This window comes from Hypanus sabinus, chromosome 2 (assembly GCF_030144855.1).
Source record: "Hypanus sabinus isolate sHypSab1 chromosome 2, sHypSab1.hap1, whole genome shotgun sequence".
NCBI classification, from domain to species: domain Eukaryota; kingdom Metazoa; phylum Chordata; class Chondrichthyes; order Myliobatiformes; family Dasyatidae; genus Hypanus; species Hypanus sabinus.
In genome coordinates this window covers 106,086,257-106,105,411 of record NC_082707.1, presented here as the reverse complement: position 1 = coordinate 106,105,411, position 19,155 = coordinate 106,086,257, and the positions used below count along the sequence as shown (strand labels likewise).

Here is a 19,155-nt window from a genome sequence, read left to right as displayed (position 1 = left end):
AACTCCATGGTAATGTCTTTGGAACACTTCTCTGTACTGTCCGTAGTTTATTGATGTCTTTTCTACAACAGAGCAATCAAAAGTGGGCACAATATTCCAATATGTGGTCTCACCAACATCTTCTACAACTGTGACACAAGGTCCCAACTCCTATCTCAGTGCCTTGACTGATAGGCCAGCATGGCAAATGCTTCCTTCACCACCTGATGCTCCTTTCAGTGAACTTATGTACCTGTAATCCTTGGTCCCTCTGTTCTGGAGGATTACCCAGAGCCTGACGATTCAGTCTATGCCACTTTGACTACCCAAAAATGCAAAAATCCACATGTCTGAATTTAAAGCCAGTTATCATTCCTCAGCTGACCAACATCTCCTGTAACCTTTGATTTTCTTCACCTTCTATGATGGCACCAATTCCAGCGTCATGCTTAAAATTACAAACCATGGCATGTTATATGGACATCCTTATAGTTTATCTGAATAATGATTCTTCAAGAGTTTTGCTTGATTGCTATCAGCCTTTAATATGAGAATCTAAAATAGTGCATATTCAAAGAGAATCCACTGGTTTCCTTAATCAGAATTACACAGCACGGAAATAGGGCTTTTTATCCCATCTTGTTTATAACCATATAACAATCACAGCACAGAAACAGGCCATCTCGGCCCTCCTAGTCCGTGCCAAACTCTTAATCTCACCTAGTCCCACCTACCCGCACTCAGCCCATAACCCTCCACTCCTTTCCTGTCCATATACCTATCCAATTTTACCTTAAATGACACAACTGAACTGGCCTCTACTACTTCTACAGGAAGCTCATTCCACACAGCTATCACTCTCTGAGTAAAGAAATACCCCCTCGTGTTTCCCTTAAACTTCTGCCCCCTAATTCACAAATCATGTCCTCTCGTTTGAATCTCCCCTACTCTCAATGGAAACAGCCTATTCACATCAACTCAATCTATCCCTCTCAAAATTTTAAATACCTCGATCAAATCCCCTCTCAACCTTCTATGCTCCAATGAATAGAGACCTAACTTGTTCAACCTTTCTCTGTAACTTAAGTGCTGAAACCCAGGTAACATCCTAGTAAATCGTCTCTGCACTCTCTCTAATTTATTGATATCTTTCCTATAATTTGGTGACCAGAACTGCACACAATATTCCAAATTTGGCCTTACCAATGCCTTGTACAATTTTAACTTTACATCCCATCTTCTGTACTCAATGCTTTGATTTATAAAGGCCAGCGTTCCAAAAGCCTTCTTCACCACCCTATCTACATGAGACTCCACCTTCAGGGAACTATGCACTGTTATTCCTAGATCTCTCTGTTCCTCTGCATTCCTCAATGCCCTACCATTTACCCTGTATGTTCTATTTGGATTATTCCTGCCAAAATGTAGAACCTCACACTTCTCAGCATTAAACTCCATGCTGACCTTGCTGCTAGTCAAAGCATTTGTGTGTACCAGTTCATAACCCGCTATGGGTTTCCTTTCCAAGTACCTGCCCAAATGCCTTTCAGACATTAAAATTTGATGTACCTCTACTGCCTTGCCTGGCAGCTCTTCCAGAAAACCAGCAGCCTTTCAAATCGATCCAAATCGTTAGAAAAGGGTGACATAGAAGGTGTTGAGTCATTGTGGATGGAGCTAAGGAACAGCAAGGGTAAAAAGACCCCAATGGGAGTTGTATACAGTCCCCCAAATAGTAGTAAGGGTGTGGCCTACAAATTACAAAGAAGAATGCATGCCAAAAGGGCAGTGTTACATTAGTCATGGGGACCAATATGCATTGAATATGAAGGTAGATTGGGAAGTCAGGTTGGTGCTGGTTTACGGGGGGGGGGGGGGATTTTCTAGAGTGCTGACAAGAAGGCTTTTCAGATCAACCCATAGTTGAGCCCACTAGAGGATCAACTATTCTGGATTGGATATTGAACTAGAATTGTTGAGAGAGCTTAAAGTAAAAGAACCCTTAGGGTAAAATGACCATAACATGATCAAATTCACCCTGAAATTTGAGAATGAGAAGCTAAAGTCAGAAGTCTTGGTATTACAGTGGAGTAAAGGGAATTAGAGAGGCATGAGAGAGGAGATGGCCAGAATTGATTGGAAAAGAACACTGATAGGGATGATAGCAAAGCAGCAATGGCTGGAATTTCTGGAAGCAATTTGGAAGGCACAGGATATATATAGGCAGCCCCTGAGTTACGAAAGAGTTCCGTTCCTGAGTCCGTCTTTAAGTCGGATTTGTGCATGCGTTGGAACTGATACATCTGGTATTACTTAACGTCAGTTAGTCAAACATTTGTCTTAGTATATAGTATATATATAACCTTTCTATACATATAAAACACTTAAGAAACATATGTATTTCAATAATTAAACCACTGTGTTGCTTAGAAATAATTGTAGCTTTCATTGGGGCAGGGCCTTCACGTGTTCCATTATTCTCACTTTATTCTTTACCTGTATCCTTTAAAGTTGTTCCATTCGTTGACGGACTGTAACCTAACGCTTTTCCAATGATGGTGTTTCACCTCTTTCCAGTCTCTTTATTATTTCCACTTTATTTTCAATCGTGATCGTTTTCCGTCAATGGAACAGAAAACTGCGGATTTTATGTTCTATTGCTGAGCAGCAGTGAACTGTCTAATTGGCCTATCAGAGTACTCTTTAGGAACTAGTTGACTTGATCAGCATTTCTGATCTGGCTATTGTTCAGAAACGCACTTAATTTAAAAAAAGTACAGCAGCAGCTGTGGGTGGTGGGTCGCTCAGGGTCCTAGACAGGTTAAATGGAACAAGTAGGGACGGTGCTGACTGGAAAAGGAGGATCAGGGTGAATCTTGCTGAGAAATATTTAAGCCAAATACAAAGTTATAAGCTCAACACAGTGTTAACGGCAATGACTTAAAATGGCGGACGGCGTCATGAGCTGATTTTAATGGCGGACGGTGTTCTCCTCCCTCTGTTCATAAGTACGAGTTGGTTGTAACTTGGACATTCATAACTCGGGGACTGCCTGTACTTCCCAAGGAGAAAGAAATACTCAAAAGGAAAAATGACACAGCCATGGCTAACAAAAGAAATTAAAGCCAACATGAAAGCCAAAGAGACGGCATATAATGGAGTAAAAATTACTGGGAAGTTGGAGGATTGGGAAGCATTTAAAAACCGACGGAAGGCAAGAAAAAGTCTCAAAAAGAAGTGAAGAATGAATACGAAAGTAAGCTAGCCAATAATATTAAAGAGGATACCAAAAGTTTCTTCAGATACAGAAATGTAAAAGAGAGGCGAGAGTGGATATCAGACCTCTGGAAAACGATGCTGGAGAGGTAGTACTGGTGTAAGTATTTTGCATCAGTCTTCACAATGGAAGACACAAGCAGAACTGTGGAAGTTCCAGGTGGGGGGGGGGCATGAACTGTGGGAAATTACCATAACAAGAGAGGTAGGTAGAAACATAGAAAACCTACTTCCAAGCACCTTAAAACTGTGCCCTCTAGTGCTAGCCATTTCTGCCCTGGGAAAAAGACACCGACTATCCACACGATCAGTGCCTCTCATCATCTTATGTACCTCTATCAGGTCCCCTCTCATCCTCCGTCACTCCAAGGAGAAAAAGCCAAGTTCACTCAGCCTATTCTCATAAGGCAAGCTCCCCAATCCAGGCAACATCCTTGTAAATCTCCTCTGCACCCTTTCTATACATCACATCCTTCCTGTAGTGAGGTGACGAGAACTGAGCACAGTATTCCAAGTGGGGTCTGAACAGGGTCCTATATAGCTGGAACATTACCTCTCAGCTCCTAAACTCAATCCTATGATTGATGAAGGCCAGTGCACCATATGCAGAATCAACCTGCGCAGCAGCTTTGAGTGTCCTATGGACTCAGACCCCAAGATCCCTCTGATCTTCCACACTGCCAGGAGTCTTTGAATTAACTCTATATTCTACCATCATATTTGACCTACCAAAATGAGCCACCTCACACTTATGTAACAGTTTCTTCCCCCAAGCTATCAGACTCCTCAATATCCAAAGCTTGGACTGACACCTTGCCCTGTTGTCCTGTTTATTATTTATTGTAATGCCTGCACTGTTTTTGTCCACTTTATGCAGTCCTGTGTAGGTCTGTAGTCTAGTGTAGCATTCTCTCTGTTGTTTTTTTTACGTAGTTCAGTCTAGTTTTTGTACTGTGTTATGTAACACCATGGTCCTGAAAAACGTTGTCTCATTTTTACTATGTACTGTACCAGCAATTATGGTCGAAATGACAATAAAAGTGACTTGACTTGACTCATCTAGGTTGAACTCCATCTGCCATTTCTCAGCCCAGTTTTACATCCTATCAATGTCCCGTTGTAACTTCTGACAACCCTCACACTATCCACAACACCCACATTATCCACAACACCTTCAACCTCTGTGTCATCAGAAATTTACTAACCCATCCCTCTACTTCCTCATCCAGATCATTCTTAAAAATCATGAAGAGAAGCGGTCGCAGAGCAGATCCCTGAGGCACACCATTGGTGACTGACCTCCATGCAGAATATGACCTGAATACAGCCACTCTTTGCCTTCTATGGGCAAGCCAATTCTGGATCCACAATGCAATGTCCCCTTGGATACCATGCTTCCTTACTTTCTCAATAAGTCTTGCATAGGGTACCTTATCAAATGCGCTATATATCTGCGGCTCTACCTTCATCATTGTGTTTAGTCACGTCCTCAAAAAATTCATTCAGGCTCATAAAGCACAATCTACCTTTGACAAAGCCATGCTGACTAGTCCTAATCATACTATGCCTCTCCAAATGTTCATAAATCCTGCCTCTCAGGATCTTCTCCATCAACTTACCAACCACTGAAATAAGACTCACTGGTCTATAATTTCCTGGGCTATCGCTACTCTTCTTTCTTGAAGATTGGAGTAACATCAGCAACCCTCCAATCTTCTGGAACTTCTCCCGTCTCTATTGATGATGCAAAGATCATTGTCAGAGACTCCGCAATCTCCTCCCTCACCTCCCAGAGTAGCCTGGGATATATCTCGTCTGGTTCTTGGGGAAACTGAAAGGTCTGAAGGTATTGAAGGTAGATTAATCACCTGGGTCAGTTGATTTACACCCAGAGTTCTGAAAGATGTGGCTGTAGATATTGGAGAGGCACTTGTAATTATCTTTCAGGATTCAGTTGATTCTGGACGTCTGGAAAATTCCAAATGTCACTCAACTCTTCAAGAAGGGAGAAAAGCAGAAGAAAGGAAATTATAGCTCAGTTAGTCTGACCTCAGTGGCTGGGAAGTTTTTGGAGTTGATTGTTAAGGACAGTGTTTCAGGGTACTTTGAAGCACTTGATAACATAGGCCATGGTTTCCTCAAGAGAAGATCTTGCTTGACAAATCTGTTGGAATTCTTTGAAGAAATAAGCAGAGTAGACAAAGGAGTATCAGTTGATGTTGTGCACTTGTATTTTCAGAAGGCATTTGACAAGGTGCCACACATGAGACTACTTAACAAGCTACGAGCCCATGATAATACAGGAAGTATTCTAGGATGGATGGAGCATTGGCTGATTGGCAGGAGGCAAAGAGTAGTAATAAAGGGAGCCTTTTCTAATTGGCTACCTGTGACTAGTGGTGTTCTACAGGGGTCTGTGTTTGGGCCAATTCTTTTTATGTTATATATGTCAGTGATTTGGATGATGGAATTGATGGCTTTGTTGCAAAGTTTGCAGACAGTCTGAAGATGGGTGGAGGGGCAGAAGGTTTTGAGGAAGTCAGATTGGGAGAACGGGCAAAGAAATGGCAGGTGGAATACGGTGTTGGGAAGTGTGTGGTAGAAGAACCTACCAGACTATTTTCTAAATGGAGAGAAAATAGAAAAAAAAAACTTTTGGAGTCCTTGAGCAGGTTTCCCTAATGGTTAACTTGCAGATTGAATCTGTGGTGAGGAAGGGAAATGTAGTGTTAGCAATCATTTCAAAAAGATTAGAATATAAAAGTAAAAATGGTGAGGCCTCATTTGGATAATTGTGAGCAGGTTTGGGATCCTTATCTCTGAAAGGATGTGCTGAAACTAGAGAGGGTTCAAAGGCGATTCACAAAAATTATTCCAGGATTGACTGGCTTGTCATATGAAGAATGCTTGATGGCTCTGGGTTGGTATTCATTATAATTCAGAAGAATGAGGGGTGTCCTCATTGAAATCTGTTGAAAGCCCTTGATAGAGTGAATGTGGAGAGGATGCTTCCTTTGGTGAGACAGTCTGAGACCAGAGGACACAGCCTCAAGCTAGATGGACGTCCTTTTAGAACGGAGATGAGGAATTTCTTTAGCCAGAGAGTGTTGAATCTGTGGAATTCGTTGCCACAGGTGGACATAGGACATAGGAGCAGAATTAGACCATTTGGCCTATTGAGTCTGCTCTGCCATTCCATCGTGGCTGATTTATTATCACACTCAATCCTATTCTCCTGCCCTGACTAATCAAGAACTAAACATGTCTCTGCTTTAAATATAGGCATTGACTTGGCAATGAATTCCACTGATTTGCAACCCTCTGGCTAAAGAAATGTGTCCACATCTCTGTTATAAATGGACATTCCTCTGTGCTGAGCTTGTGCCCTCTGGTCCTGACTCCCACTATAGGAAACATCCTCCCCACATCCACCCTGTCTAGGCCTTTTGCATTTGATAACATTTAATGAGGTTCCCCTCCGCACCCCAGTTGGTTCTGGCCTAGAACCATCAAACGCTCCTCACATGTTAACCCTTTCATTCTCAGAATCATTCTCCTGAAGCTCCTCTGGGCCCTTTCCAATGCCAGCACATCTCCTCTTAGATACGGGGCCCAAAACTTCAAGTGCAGCTTGACTATTGCCTTATAAAGCCTCAGCATTAAACCCTTGCTCTTATACTTTAGTCCTCTCTGAATGAATGCTAAAATTGCATTTGCCTTCCTTACCACGGACATAACCTGCAAGTTAGCCTTCAGGGAATTCAGCAAAAGGACTCCTAAGTCCCTTTGCACCTCTGATTTTTGAATTTTCTCCCTATTTAGAAAATAGTCTACGCCTTTATTCCTAAGTACATGGCCATACATTTCCCAACATTATATTTTATCTGCTACTTCTTTGCCCTAATTTGTCTAAGTCCTTCTGTAGACTCCATACTTGCTCAACACAACCTGCCCTTGATCTATCTTCATATTATCTGCAATATGAATGGCCACAATACCATCAACTCCATCTACTAAATCATTGACATAGAGCATGAAACGAGGTGATCCCAACCCTGACCCCTGCAGAACACCATTAGTCACTGGCAGCCAACCAAGAAAGTCTCCCTCTATTCCTACTCTTTGCCTCCAGCCAGTCAGCCAATCTTCTATCTATGCCGGAAGGCCTAGATAGAGTGGATGGGAGGAGGATCTTTCCCAATACCATGGGCTGTTGTTAAGGCAGCATGTCAAACACCTTATGAAAATCCAAGTAAACACCATCCACAGACTGTCCTTTCTCTATCCTGCTTGTATTTTTTCAACAAATAATTGCAGCTGGTTTGTTTGGCAAGATTTCCCCTAAAGGAAACCATGCTTACTTTGTCCTATTTTTTCATGTGTGTTCAAATACTCTGAAACCTCATCTTTAATAATGGACTCCAACTTCTTTACAACCACTCAAGTTTTGCTAACTGTACTATAATTTCCTTTCTTCTACTTGTGTCCCTTCTTAAGAAGTGGTGTGATATTTACAGTTTTCCAGTCTCTGGAACTATTCCAGAATCTTGTGATTCTTGAAAGGTCATTTCTAATACCTCCACAGTGTCTTTAGCTACCTCTTTCAGAACCCTGGAGTGTAGTCAACCTGGTCCAGGTGACTGTCTTACATGCAGAGATTTCAGCTTCCCAAGCATCTTAAGTCTGCCTGCCAAGATAAGTCTGTTGAGTCTCTCAAAAGCAGAGGTGGAGGTGTATGCTTTATGATCAATTCCTCATGGTGTAGAAATGTGGCGGTGCAGTCCCACTCCTGTTCACTATACCTGGAGCACTTCGCAATCAAGTGCTGGCCATTTTATCTGCTGCAAGAGATTTCAGCGATCGTTTTGGTAGTGGTATGCATTCCACCTCAGGCCAATGGTAAACAAGCTGTAGCCAAATTGAATGATGTAACCTCAACAGGCATGAAACAGCACATCCTGATGCCTTCCCTATTATTTTGGCGGATCTTTACCAGGCCAACTTAGAAAAGTCACTAATTATTATTATCAACAAATGACTTGTAGCACCAGAGGAAACAATACACTGGACCCCTGTTATACTAAGATCAAGAGTGCTTACTATGCTATTCCACACCCACATTTTGGAAAGTATGATCGCCTGGCTGTAATTTTATTCCCTGAGGACAACAGCACCAGTAGTGAGCACCAAGAAGATATGGGTAAGGGAAGTACAGGAGAACTTACAGGACACTTTAGATAGTCTTTGAATCTGGATGAGTATGCCACAGTTGTCACTGACTTCATTAAAATCTGTGTGGATAGGTGTGTGCCTATGAAAACAAACTAAAGTTTCCCAAACTAAAAGCCATGGATGAACCAAAAGTTTCAAAGTCTGCTGAGGGCTAGATCTGTGGCATATAAGGCTAGTGATCCAGGTATGACTTGTGGAGAGCTATTTCAAGAGTGAGAAAACAATTCCGAGCGAGGTTGGAGGTGACATTGGCAGGGTTTGCAGGACATTACTTCCTACTAAGCGATGCTTCAATACCAGAAGAGCTCAATGCTGGCTTCGAAAGAGAGAATAAAACTGCAGTTGTGAGGATCCCTACTGAACCCTGTGATCACTGTCTCAGAGGCTGACGTCAGGCTGTCTTTCAGCAGGGTGAGCCCTCGCAAGGTGGTGGGCCCAAAGGAGTACCTGGTAAGGCACTGAACTCTTGTGCCATCCAACTGACGGGGAGTATTCAATGTCATTTTCAATCTCTTACAGCTGCGGTCAGAAGTTCCCACCCACGTCAAAGGGCAACAGTTATACAAGTGCTCAAGAAGAGTGGTGTGAGTTGCTTTGACAATTTTCATCTAGTAGCACTCACATGAACAGTGATGAAATGCTTTGAGAGGCTGGTCATGGTTAGAATCAACTCCTGCCTCAGCAAGGCTCTGGAGAAACAGCAATTTGCCTATCGCCACAGTAGGCCTATGGCAGATGGCTTTCCACATGGCCTTGGATCACCTGGACAATTTGTGTCTTTATAGCTCAGCATTTAACGTCATAGTTCCTAGAGTTCTGATCAAAAAGCCTCAAAATGTAGGCCAAAATGTACCTTCCCCTGCAACTGGATCCTCAACTTCCTAACTGGAAGACTACAATCTGTTCAGATTGGTAATAATATTTCCACCTCATTGTCAATCAAGACTGGTGCACCTCAGAGATGTGTACTTAGCCTACTACTCTACTGTTTCACCAGTCATGACTGTGTGGCTCAGCATGGCTCAAATGCCATCTATAAATTTCCTGATGATACAACCATTGTTGACAGAATCTCAGATGCTGATGAGAGGATGTACCGAAGTGAGATATACCAGCTAGTTGGGTGTTGTCGTAGCATCAAACACGCACTCTGTGTTAAGACCAAAGAGCTGATTGTTGGACTTCGGAAAGGGTAAGATGAGGGAACACTGACCAATTGATAGAAGTGGAGTGAGCACTTTTACATTCCTAGGTGTCAATATGTCTGATTCCAACGTGTTGATATAGCTATAAAGAAAGCAAGACAGTGGCTTTATTTTATTAGGAATTTGAGGAGATTTGATCTATCACCTAAAACACTCAAACTCAAACACTCAACAGATGTACTGTGGCTAGCATTCTGACTGACTGCATCACCGTCTGGTATGGGTGGGGAGCAGGTTATAGGATTGAAGTAAGCTGCAATAATTTGTAAAATTAGTCAGCTCCATCATGGGTACCGGCCTCCGTAAGTATCCAGGAGCGGTACCTGAGAAAGGCAATGTCCATCATTAAGACCACACCACCCAGGACATGTCCTCTTCTCATTGTTACCATCAGGAAGGAGCTACAGAAGCCTGAAGGCACACACAGAAACAGCTTCTTCCCCTCTGGCATACGATTCCGAAATAGAACATTCCATGAACACTAGATCACTTATTTTATTTCTGTTTTTGCAATGCTTAATTTAATTTAACTATTTAATATGCAGAAAATTAAATTAATATAATTTAATATTCAGTTTAATTTCTATATTTATACTTGCATTCTACTGCTGCTACAAAGTTAACAAATTTCATGATGTATGTGGGTGATATTCAATTCTGATTTTGATTCTTCTGATCTTCTTAGTAACAGCAACTTAACTCACCTTTTTTCCCTGACACATGAATTTCTGGCATACTGATAGTGTCTTCCACAGTAAAGACTGAAGCAAAATATTTATTAACTTTGTCCACCATTTCTTTGTCCCCCACGGTGATATCTCCAATATCATTTTTCTGTGGTCTGACATCCTTTATTGCCTCTCTTTTACTCTCTATTTATCTGTAAAAAAAAATTGTGTTTGTGTATAATTAATTAGCTTACCTTCATATTTCATCTTTTCTCTTCTTATTGCTCTTTTAGTTGACTTATGTTGATAAAAGTTTCACAATCTTGTAATTTCCTCCAACTAATTTTTGCTACATTTATGTGCTGTCTTTTTTCCTTTTATGCTAAAATTGGCTTCCCTTGTCAACTATGGATGGTTGATCCACCCTTCAGAATACTTCTTCATCTTTGGGTTGTATCTGTCCTGCGCCTTCCGAATTGCCCCCAGAAATTCCATCCATTGCAGTCCTGCTGTCATCCCTGCTAGTGTACCCTTCCAGTCAGCTTTGGCCAGCTCCTCTCTCATGCCTCTGTAATTCCCTTTATTCCACGTAAAATAAGTATGGCTTTATCTTCTCAACATACATGGTGAATTTTATGTTTATGTTCTATGTTTTTTAAAATTCTATCATATTCCGCAGTGGTTGGTGTTGACCGCTTCATTTTCTTTGCTGTATATCAATGATTAATGATGGAATAGATAGCTTTGTTGCCAAGTTTGCTGTTGCTGCAAGGGTTGCTACAGTTTGTGTAGCAGAAACAGATCAGCTGCAGCAGGATTTAGACAGATTAGGAGAAAGGGCAAGAAAATGGCAAATTAAATACAGTGATGGGAAATGCATGATCATACATTTTGGTAGTAGAAATAAATGTGCAGACTGTTTTCTAAATGGTGAGAAAATCCAAAAATCTGAGATGCAATGGGACTTGGGACTCCTTGTGCAGAATATCCTAAAGGATAACTCACAGGTGGCGTCGATGCTGAAGAAAGCAAATGCAATGCTCACATTCATTTCAAGAGGTCTAGAATACAAGAGCAGGGATGTGATGCTGCAGCTTTATAAGACACTGGTAAGGCCTCACCTTGAATATTGTGAATGGTTACAGACATCCCATCTCTCCTGGAAGTTCAGGGAGTCTCCCGCATATTGATAGTGGCTCCCTGACACCCGCAAATTATATACAATATCCCAGAAATTGATTTTTTGGAGAGGGAAAGGAAGAGGAAGAGTGAGAGCGAGAGGGAGCATCCTGATTGGTCTCTCTTCGTGCTAAGTAGACCTATCAGTTTCCTTTGTGGGTGGGCTTTACAGTCGATCTCAAAAGTAATGACAGTGTTGCTCACTGCACTGTTTGCCACAACGACTTTTCTATTGCCCATGGTAGGTTAAAATGTAAGAGAAGTGTTGAGGTGAGTTTAACAGGTGTCATTCGTTCATCAGCATAGCTATCGTTATTTAAACTAGCTGGCTAGCTGCTAAGGAGTTACTCCATTGATGTCCTATGTGATGAGGCCAAACTCTCTGTAGACTTGCTTAAAGTTGTAATAGAATAAAAAAACGACTCCATGATAATATAAGTACATATTTTAATGTCATATTTTCTGCATGTACCCAACTTGGTTTACAGATTAGACAAAATCACTAAACAAAGTATTACATACACCCTTGAGGTTGACTGGGGGGGGGGATATGGGGTTGCAGGAGGGGGTGGGGGTGCTACCTCCCTGAAATGGTGGTGTTGCATCCCTGAAATGAGTTTTTGTAGGGTGGGATGTCTGCAGTTATAGGCTCCTCATCTCAGAAGAGATGTGCTGGCATTGGAGAGGGTTCAGAGAAGGTTCACAAGGATGATTCCAGGATTGAAAGGGTTATCATGTGAAGAACATTTGATACTCTGAGTCTGTACCTCTGGAATTTAGAAGGATGAGAGAGGAATCTCATTGAAATCTTTTGAATGTTAAGAGGCCTGGACAGAGTAGATGTTGAAAGGATATTTCCCAAGGTGGGGGAGTCAAAACAAGAAGGCTCAGGTTCAGGATAGTGTCCATTTAAAGCAGATGTGGAGAAATTTCTTTAGCCAGAAGTTAATGAATTTATGGAATTGTTACCACAGGTAGCTGTGGAGGTCAGATTATTTGGGTATATGTAAGGCAGTGATTAATAGATGCTTGATTGGACACAGCATCAAAGCTTACTGAGAAAAGGCTGGGGAGTGGGGCTGAGGAGGGAAAAAAGGATCAGCTATGATTGAATGGCGGAGCAGACTTGATGGGCTAGAAAGCCTAATTCTGCTCCTACGTCTTTGTGCAAATCCACAAGGCTTGATCAGTGCTGACAGATGACAAAAAATTAGGCAGTATTGTTGGAGTGAAAAAGTTTATTATAGATTATAGAGGGGTATCTTTACCAGTTAGTGAAGTTGCCTGAGTCATGGTAAGTGGATTTCAATACACACATCTGTGAAGTGTTGCATTTTGGAAAGTCAAGTCAACAAAGACATGTACTGTGAATGATAGGGCATCGGAATGTTTAATATAACAGACCTAGGAATTCAAATACATGGTACAGTGAAAGCACAAGCACAGATAGACAGGTGATGAAAAATGCATTTAACATGCTGGCCTTGATCAGTCAGTATAGGAACTAGCGCATGATGTTCCAATAAAATAAGTCGTTGGTGAGTTTGCACTTGCTATACTGTGTGCAGTTTTGGTTACCCTGTTATAGAAAGATGCAGTTACACTGGATGGAGTGCAGAAAAGATTTACAAAGCTTATTTTAGGGAGAGTTTGGCCAAGCTAGGTCTTTATTCCTTGCAATGTTACAGAATGAGAGCGACTTTTAGAAATGTTTAAAATGTGAGAGGCAAAGATAAGGTGGACTTTTCCTGAGGGCAGGGAAGCCCAAACTAGAGTGCACAGGTTTAGTGTGAGAAGGGAAAGATCTGGGAGACCTGAGGAGCAACCTTTTTATGCAGAGTGCTGAAATATATGGAATGAGGTGCCAAAGGAAGTGGTTGAGGCAGGTACAATGGCTTTTGAAAAACTCTTAGATAGGTACATGGTGTACTGGGGCTTAGAGGGATATGGGCTGAAGGTAGGAAATTGGACTGGGTGGTATTGTGGTTGGCATGAACTTGCAGGCTGTATCTGTGCTGTATTGCTGTCTGTGATATCTGCATTCCAGGCAACAGCTTAGTGAATTCCTTTTGCTCTTGTTATTGCTGCCAACATCCTTTCTGTGGTGTGGTAATCAGAAGCAGACACAGTATGCTTTTGATTACATATACACAGTACTTGAAGTGCAGTCTAATCATGTTCTATGCATTTGCTATTACCATCCCAATTAATATACTCACTGACTTAGCCCATGAAGGCAAGCATGCCAAATATTTTTTTTGACGACTCTCTGTTGTCGCTTTCAGGAAGTTATACTTGCAGCACAATATTCCTCTGTATATCAAGCCATTTACTCCATATCTCCTGCCAGAATTTAACTTGCCATTGTGCATCATCTCATGCTTGTTTGGATTAAATTCCATCTGCCATTGCTCTGCTCTTTGTCATTGAACATCATCCTTCGCTACCTGCAGTTCTAGCAATTTTTGTGTCAACTGCAAAACTTAATAATCAGATCACCAGTGGTCTCATTCACCATTTAGTAACAATAATAAAGGTCCCAGCACTGATCAATATTTATTGCAGACTTCCATTCAGATCCACTACTGCTTTCTGCATTATCAGGCTAATTTTGGATCTAGTTTGCCAGCATGGGAACTTATTAAAAGTTTTAGTGAAATCCAAGTTATGGATTTCATACCACTCCACTCTGCCATATCATTTTCAATTATTTGCTCAAAAACCTCAGATTCTTGAGGTGAATTCCCAGCTACTAAAATATTGGAAGAAATATGGGCAGTTAGTTCGTATTAAGGTTGAATTTGGGTACATTTTTAGAATAGATGAAATAAAACTGTTGACACAAAATATGTAACTATTATTTCCCTTCACCCCACCACCCTAAAGCATTTAAAGTGTTAATCAAGTTGCAATATCAGAGTAATATTACTTCTGAAAAATGTTTTTTTAATGGTAGTCATGCATTTAAATGTGTTTTTTCCAATGTGTTACTATGTTCAACACTTTTTTTTACAATAGGTAGAATACAGATTGGGTTTTCAAGTGGATGATCCAGCAGCCATGCATATACCTCAGACTAACATCTCTATACAAGGAGAGGTTCCACGCTCTGTATCAGGTGAGAAAGGATCAGAATATGGTTTTGCTTCTTTCAGAAGGATTATTACAACATTCAAATATGCTGAATTTAGACCTAATGGCCTCATAGAGCCATGCTTTTATCTTTTAAAACTTAAGTTAGAGATTTGGTTTAGATGCAGAAAATACTGGCTGAATGCAATTTGAAGGAAAAAGTTGAATTCTTAAGAATCAGTGGCAAAATGATATATGGCATAATTATCCTCATTATTCAAGTAACTTGCTTCATCACTAGCCACTAGTGAAATTCCATGGTGAAAAAGGGTAGCAAGGGTAGGCTAGGACCTATACACCAGTGAGTCTGATTTCAGTTGTAGGGAAGTTCTGTGGGCCAAGATTTGCCATCACTTGGATAGTCACACCTGATCAGGAATTGTAGGCATGGTTTTGTGCATGGGTGGTTGTATTTGATGAATCTTTTGGAGTTTTGGAGATAACTAGAGATAGAAGAAGGTTAGACCAGTGGATGTTGTCTACATGGATGTTACCAAGCCCTTTGATAAAGATCCTGATTTGGAAGTTTATGTCTTATGGGATTCACAAAGACCTAGCATGGTAGATTTAGAATTGGCTTGGTGATAGGAAGCAGAGGATGATGTTTGAAGGTTAATCTCTGACTGAGAGGTCTGTAAATAGTGGGGTAGCAGTGTTGGGACCTCTGTTATTTGGTATTTATTACATGATTTGAATATGAATGTACATAGCACAATTAGCTAATGGCGGACTTGTTGATAGTGAATCAGGTTATAATGAATTGCAAAGAGATCTTGATCAATTGAAGTTCAAAGTAAATTTATTATCAAAGTACATTTATTATTGAAGTATGTATGCAGTATTCAACTCTAGAGGTTTGTCTTCTTTCCCACAGCCAGCCATGAAACATAGAACCATGGAACCAGTTTTAAAAAAAGTCAACTCCCCCCCCATGTGCAAAAAGAAAAACAAATTATGTAAATGGCAGCGAAAAAAATGAGTAAAAACACAGAATATAAAGCACAACATCAGAAGACACTGAGTTCAATTCAGAGTTCATTATCTGCAGGCTGCCCCAATTCAGAATCACCTAAACTAGCAACAAAAATAGGAGTAACCAGAAAAAAACTATAAACATATCATATGTGGATGAGAGTCCACAATCCACAGACTGTGTTAATTAAACCTTGCTCTGACACCATCCTCGGACAAGAGAGATCTATCATTGAAATGCAAGGACCTTCCCTTGGGAGCAGTGACAGAGAGAGAGAAAGAGCCTGTCCCATGCAGACACCTTCCTCCAGCTGCAGTAAATAAGAGACTGTTAGACAACGCTAAGCACTCTTTTGCACCCCACCTCCCCCCACCACCACCCCGATGATTTCAATCTTCCTCGGCGCTGTAATTGGTGAGAGATGGAGCCTTGTCTCATCTGATTATGGCTTCCTGGCCTCCTTGCCACACGTGTTGCTTGTGAAACCCTCTCGGAGACAATAAAGCACCAGATCTCACGATCAGCCAAAAACACACCGATAGAATATAGATAACAGGTTCCAACAGTAGCAGAAACACATTGTAAATCAAAAGAAGACATAAAAGAAGTGAAAGGATCCATCTTGAGGACGTTGCCTACCTTTGGTAACGTTGTTGATTGGCAGCATCTGTGTACCATATACTACCCTGAGATTCATTTCCTTCTGGCATTCACAGTAAACACCAAGGATCAATGAAAAATTGTCCGAAAAGAAGACAAGCAACCAATGTGCAAAAGACAACAAATTGTGCAGAAACAAAATAAACAGATAAGCACACACATTTTGAGAACATGTGTTGTAGAATCCTTGAAAGTGAATCTCTAGGTTGTTGATTTCTTCTATCAAAGTGCATGACCATAGGCTTCTTAACAAAGTATTCCATCTGCCACTTCTTTTGCCCATTCTACTAATCTCCCCTGCTTCCTCAACACTACCTGCTCCTCCACTTATTTTCATATCGTCTGCAAACTTGGCCACAAAGCCATCAATTCAATCATACAAATGATTGACATATAATATGAAAAGAAGCGGTCCCAACACCAACCCCTGTGAAACATCACTATTCACCAGCAGCCAACCAGAAAAGGTTTTCTTTATTCCCACATTCTGCCTCTTGCCATTCAGCCAATGCTCTGCCCATGCTAGTATCTTTGCTGTATTACTGTGGGCTCTTAACTTGTTAAGCAACTTCATGTGCTTTTAGGGCCTTCTGAAAATTCTCCTTTGTCTGTCCTATTATTTCTTCAAAGAATTCCAACAGATCTGTCAGGGAATATTTTCCCTTAATGAAACCATGTTGATTATGGCCCATTTTATCATGTGCCTCCAAGTACCCCAAAACCCCATCTTTAAATTGACTCCAGACACTTCCCAATCACTGAGGTCAGCCCAACTACTTCCTTTCTTCTTTCTTCTGCCTCTCTCCCTTCTTGAAGAGTAGAGTGAACCATGCCAGAATCAATGAATCCTGAAAGATCGTTAAAAGTGCCTCCACAGTCTCTTCAGTCATGTCTTTCAGAACCCTGGGTGTTAAATCAACTGGTCCAGGTGACTTAGCTACCTTCAGACCTCTCAGCACCTTCTCTCTAATAGTATGAACTTCACTCACTTCTGCTCTGATACTCACAAACTTCCAGCATACTGCTAGTGTCTTCCACAGTGACGACTAATGCAAAATACTTATTTGTTTCGCCTGCCATTTCCTTGGCACCCATTGCTACCTCTCCAGTATAATTCTCCTGTGGTCCAATTTCTACTCTTGTCTCTCTTTTATACGCTATATATCTAATTAACCTTTTGGTATCCTCTTTAATAACATTGCTGGTTGACCTTTGTATTCTTCTCCCATTTTATGAATTTTTCTTTTTGCTTCTTTTGGTTTTTAAAAGCTTCTCAATCCTCTAATTACCCACAAATTTTTGCTCTATTATATCAGATTAGATTAAACTCTATTGTCATTGTGCTGAGTACAGATACAAAGCCAATGAAAAGCAATTAACATCTAACCAGAAGTGCAGAAGAATAGTGTTATTTACAAAATACCTGCAAATAAAAAGTAAGTGCTATAGCATACAAATATAAAAGTAGTGAGACAGTACAATATGGGTGCAATATTGTTTAGCGCTGTGATGTGAGGTTCAGCAGGGTCACAGCCTCAGGGAAGAAGATCTTCCTGAGCCTGCTGGTGTGGGAGCGGAGGCTCCTGAAGCACCTACCAGATGGAAGGAGTGCAAAAAGTTCAAGGTTAGGGTGAGACGCATCCTTGATAATGCTTTTCGCCCTGCCCAGGCAACGCTTATGGTAAATGTTCTCAGTGGTGGGCAATTGGCTGCCGATAATCCGCTGGGCACCCACTGGAGTGCTTTGTGATCCGATATGGGACAATTGCCAAACCACACTGAGATGTAGTTGGTGAGTATGCTCTCATTGGTACAGCGGTAAAAGTCTGTCAGTATCCCGGGCAGAGGTGAGCTTTCTTGATGCTTCACAGGAAATAAAGGCACTATTGCGCCTTTTTGATGAGGATGGAGGAGTTCGGGGACCAGGTGAGATCATCGGAAATGTGGACACCAAGGAATTTGAAGCTTGATGCACGCTCCACTACAGCTCCATTGATGGGGCTCCTGTGATGGGAACATGAGTGTGGCTCCTAGCATGCCTGAAGTCCACAATGATCTTGGTCTTCGGAGTGTTAAGGGCCCTCTCTTTGGCTTTTATGTTGGCTTTGACTTGTCAGCCACAGTGGTGTCATCCTGTCTTCAGAAATGCCAACTATTGCTACTCTGCTGTTATCCCTGCTGTGTTGCCTTCTAATCAATTATAGCCAGCTCCTCTTTCATGCCTTGCAATTCCATTTACTCCACTGTAATACTGACACAGTTGACTTTAGCTAATCTCTCTCAAATTGCAGTATGAATTCTATCATATTATGATCACTGAGCTCTAAGGATTCCTTTACTCAAATCAATTCCTGTGCAATGTCCTTGTAGGTCAGACGTCAGGACATGGGTAAGAAAAATGGAAGTCTGTTGAATAAACGTGGTTGTTCAATCTACAGCGGTGTCCGAGTCACGTCAATACTACGTGGTGCACAATACTACACAAACCAGAATAGCTATTCTCCTAGTGGGCTCAACTATGAGCTGTTCTAAAAACCCATCTTGTACGCATTCTACAAATACCCCTCTTGGGATTCAGCACCAGATTGATTTTACCAATCCATCATCACTATCGTAACATTACCTTTTGGCATGCATTTCTCAGTGTAATTTGTAGCCCACATCCCGGCTACTGTTTGCGAGTCTGTCTATAATGCACATCAGGGTCTTTTTACTGTTGCAGTTTTTTAGCTCTACCCAAAAGGATTCTACATCTTCCGATTATATCTCATGTCTTTAAGGATAACATTTTTTTACCAACAGAGCCACTCCATCCTCTCTGCATACTTGCCTAACCTTCCGATACAATGTG

The 19,155-nt window shown here is 41.3% G+C and overlaps 1 protein-coding gene across 2 annotated transcripts in view; it reads left to right on the top strand.

Annotated features, from left to right (window-relative positions):
- Positions 1-19,155, top strand: part of ryk (receptor like tyrosine kinase) — a 294,692-nt gene that overhangs the window by 36,932 nt on the left and 238,605 nt on the right. For both annotated transcript variants that reach the window (XM_059951330.1, XM_059951322.1), the window contains exon 3: positions 14,558-14,657. In XM_059951330.1, the coding sequence (XP_059807313.1) occupies positions 14,558-14,657 (100 nt within the window). The remainder of the gene's footprint in view (positions 1-14,557; positions 14,658-19,155) is intronic.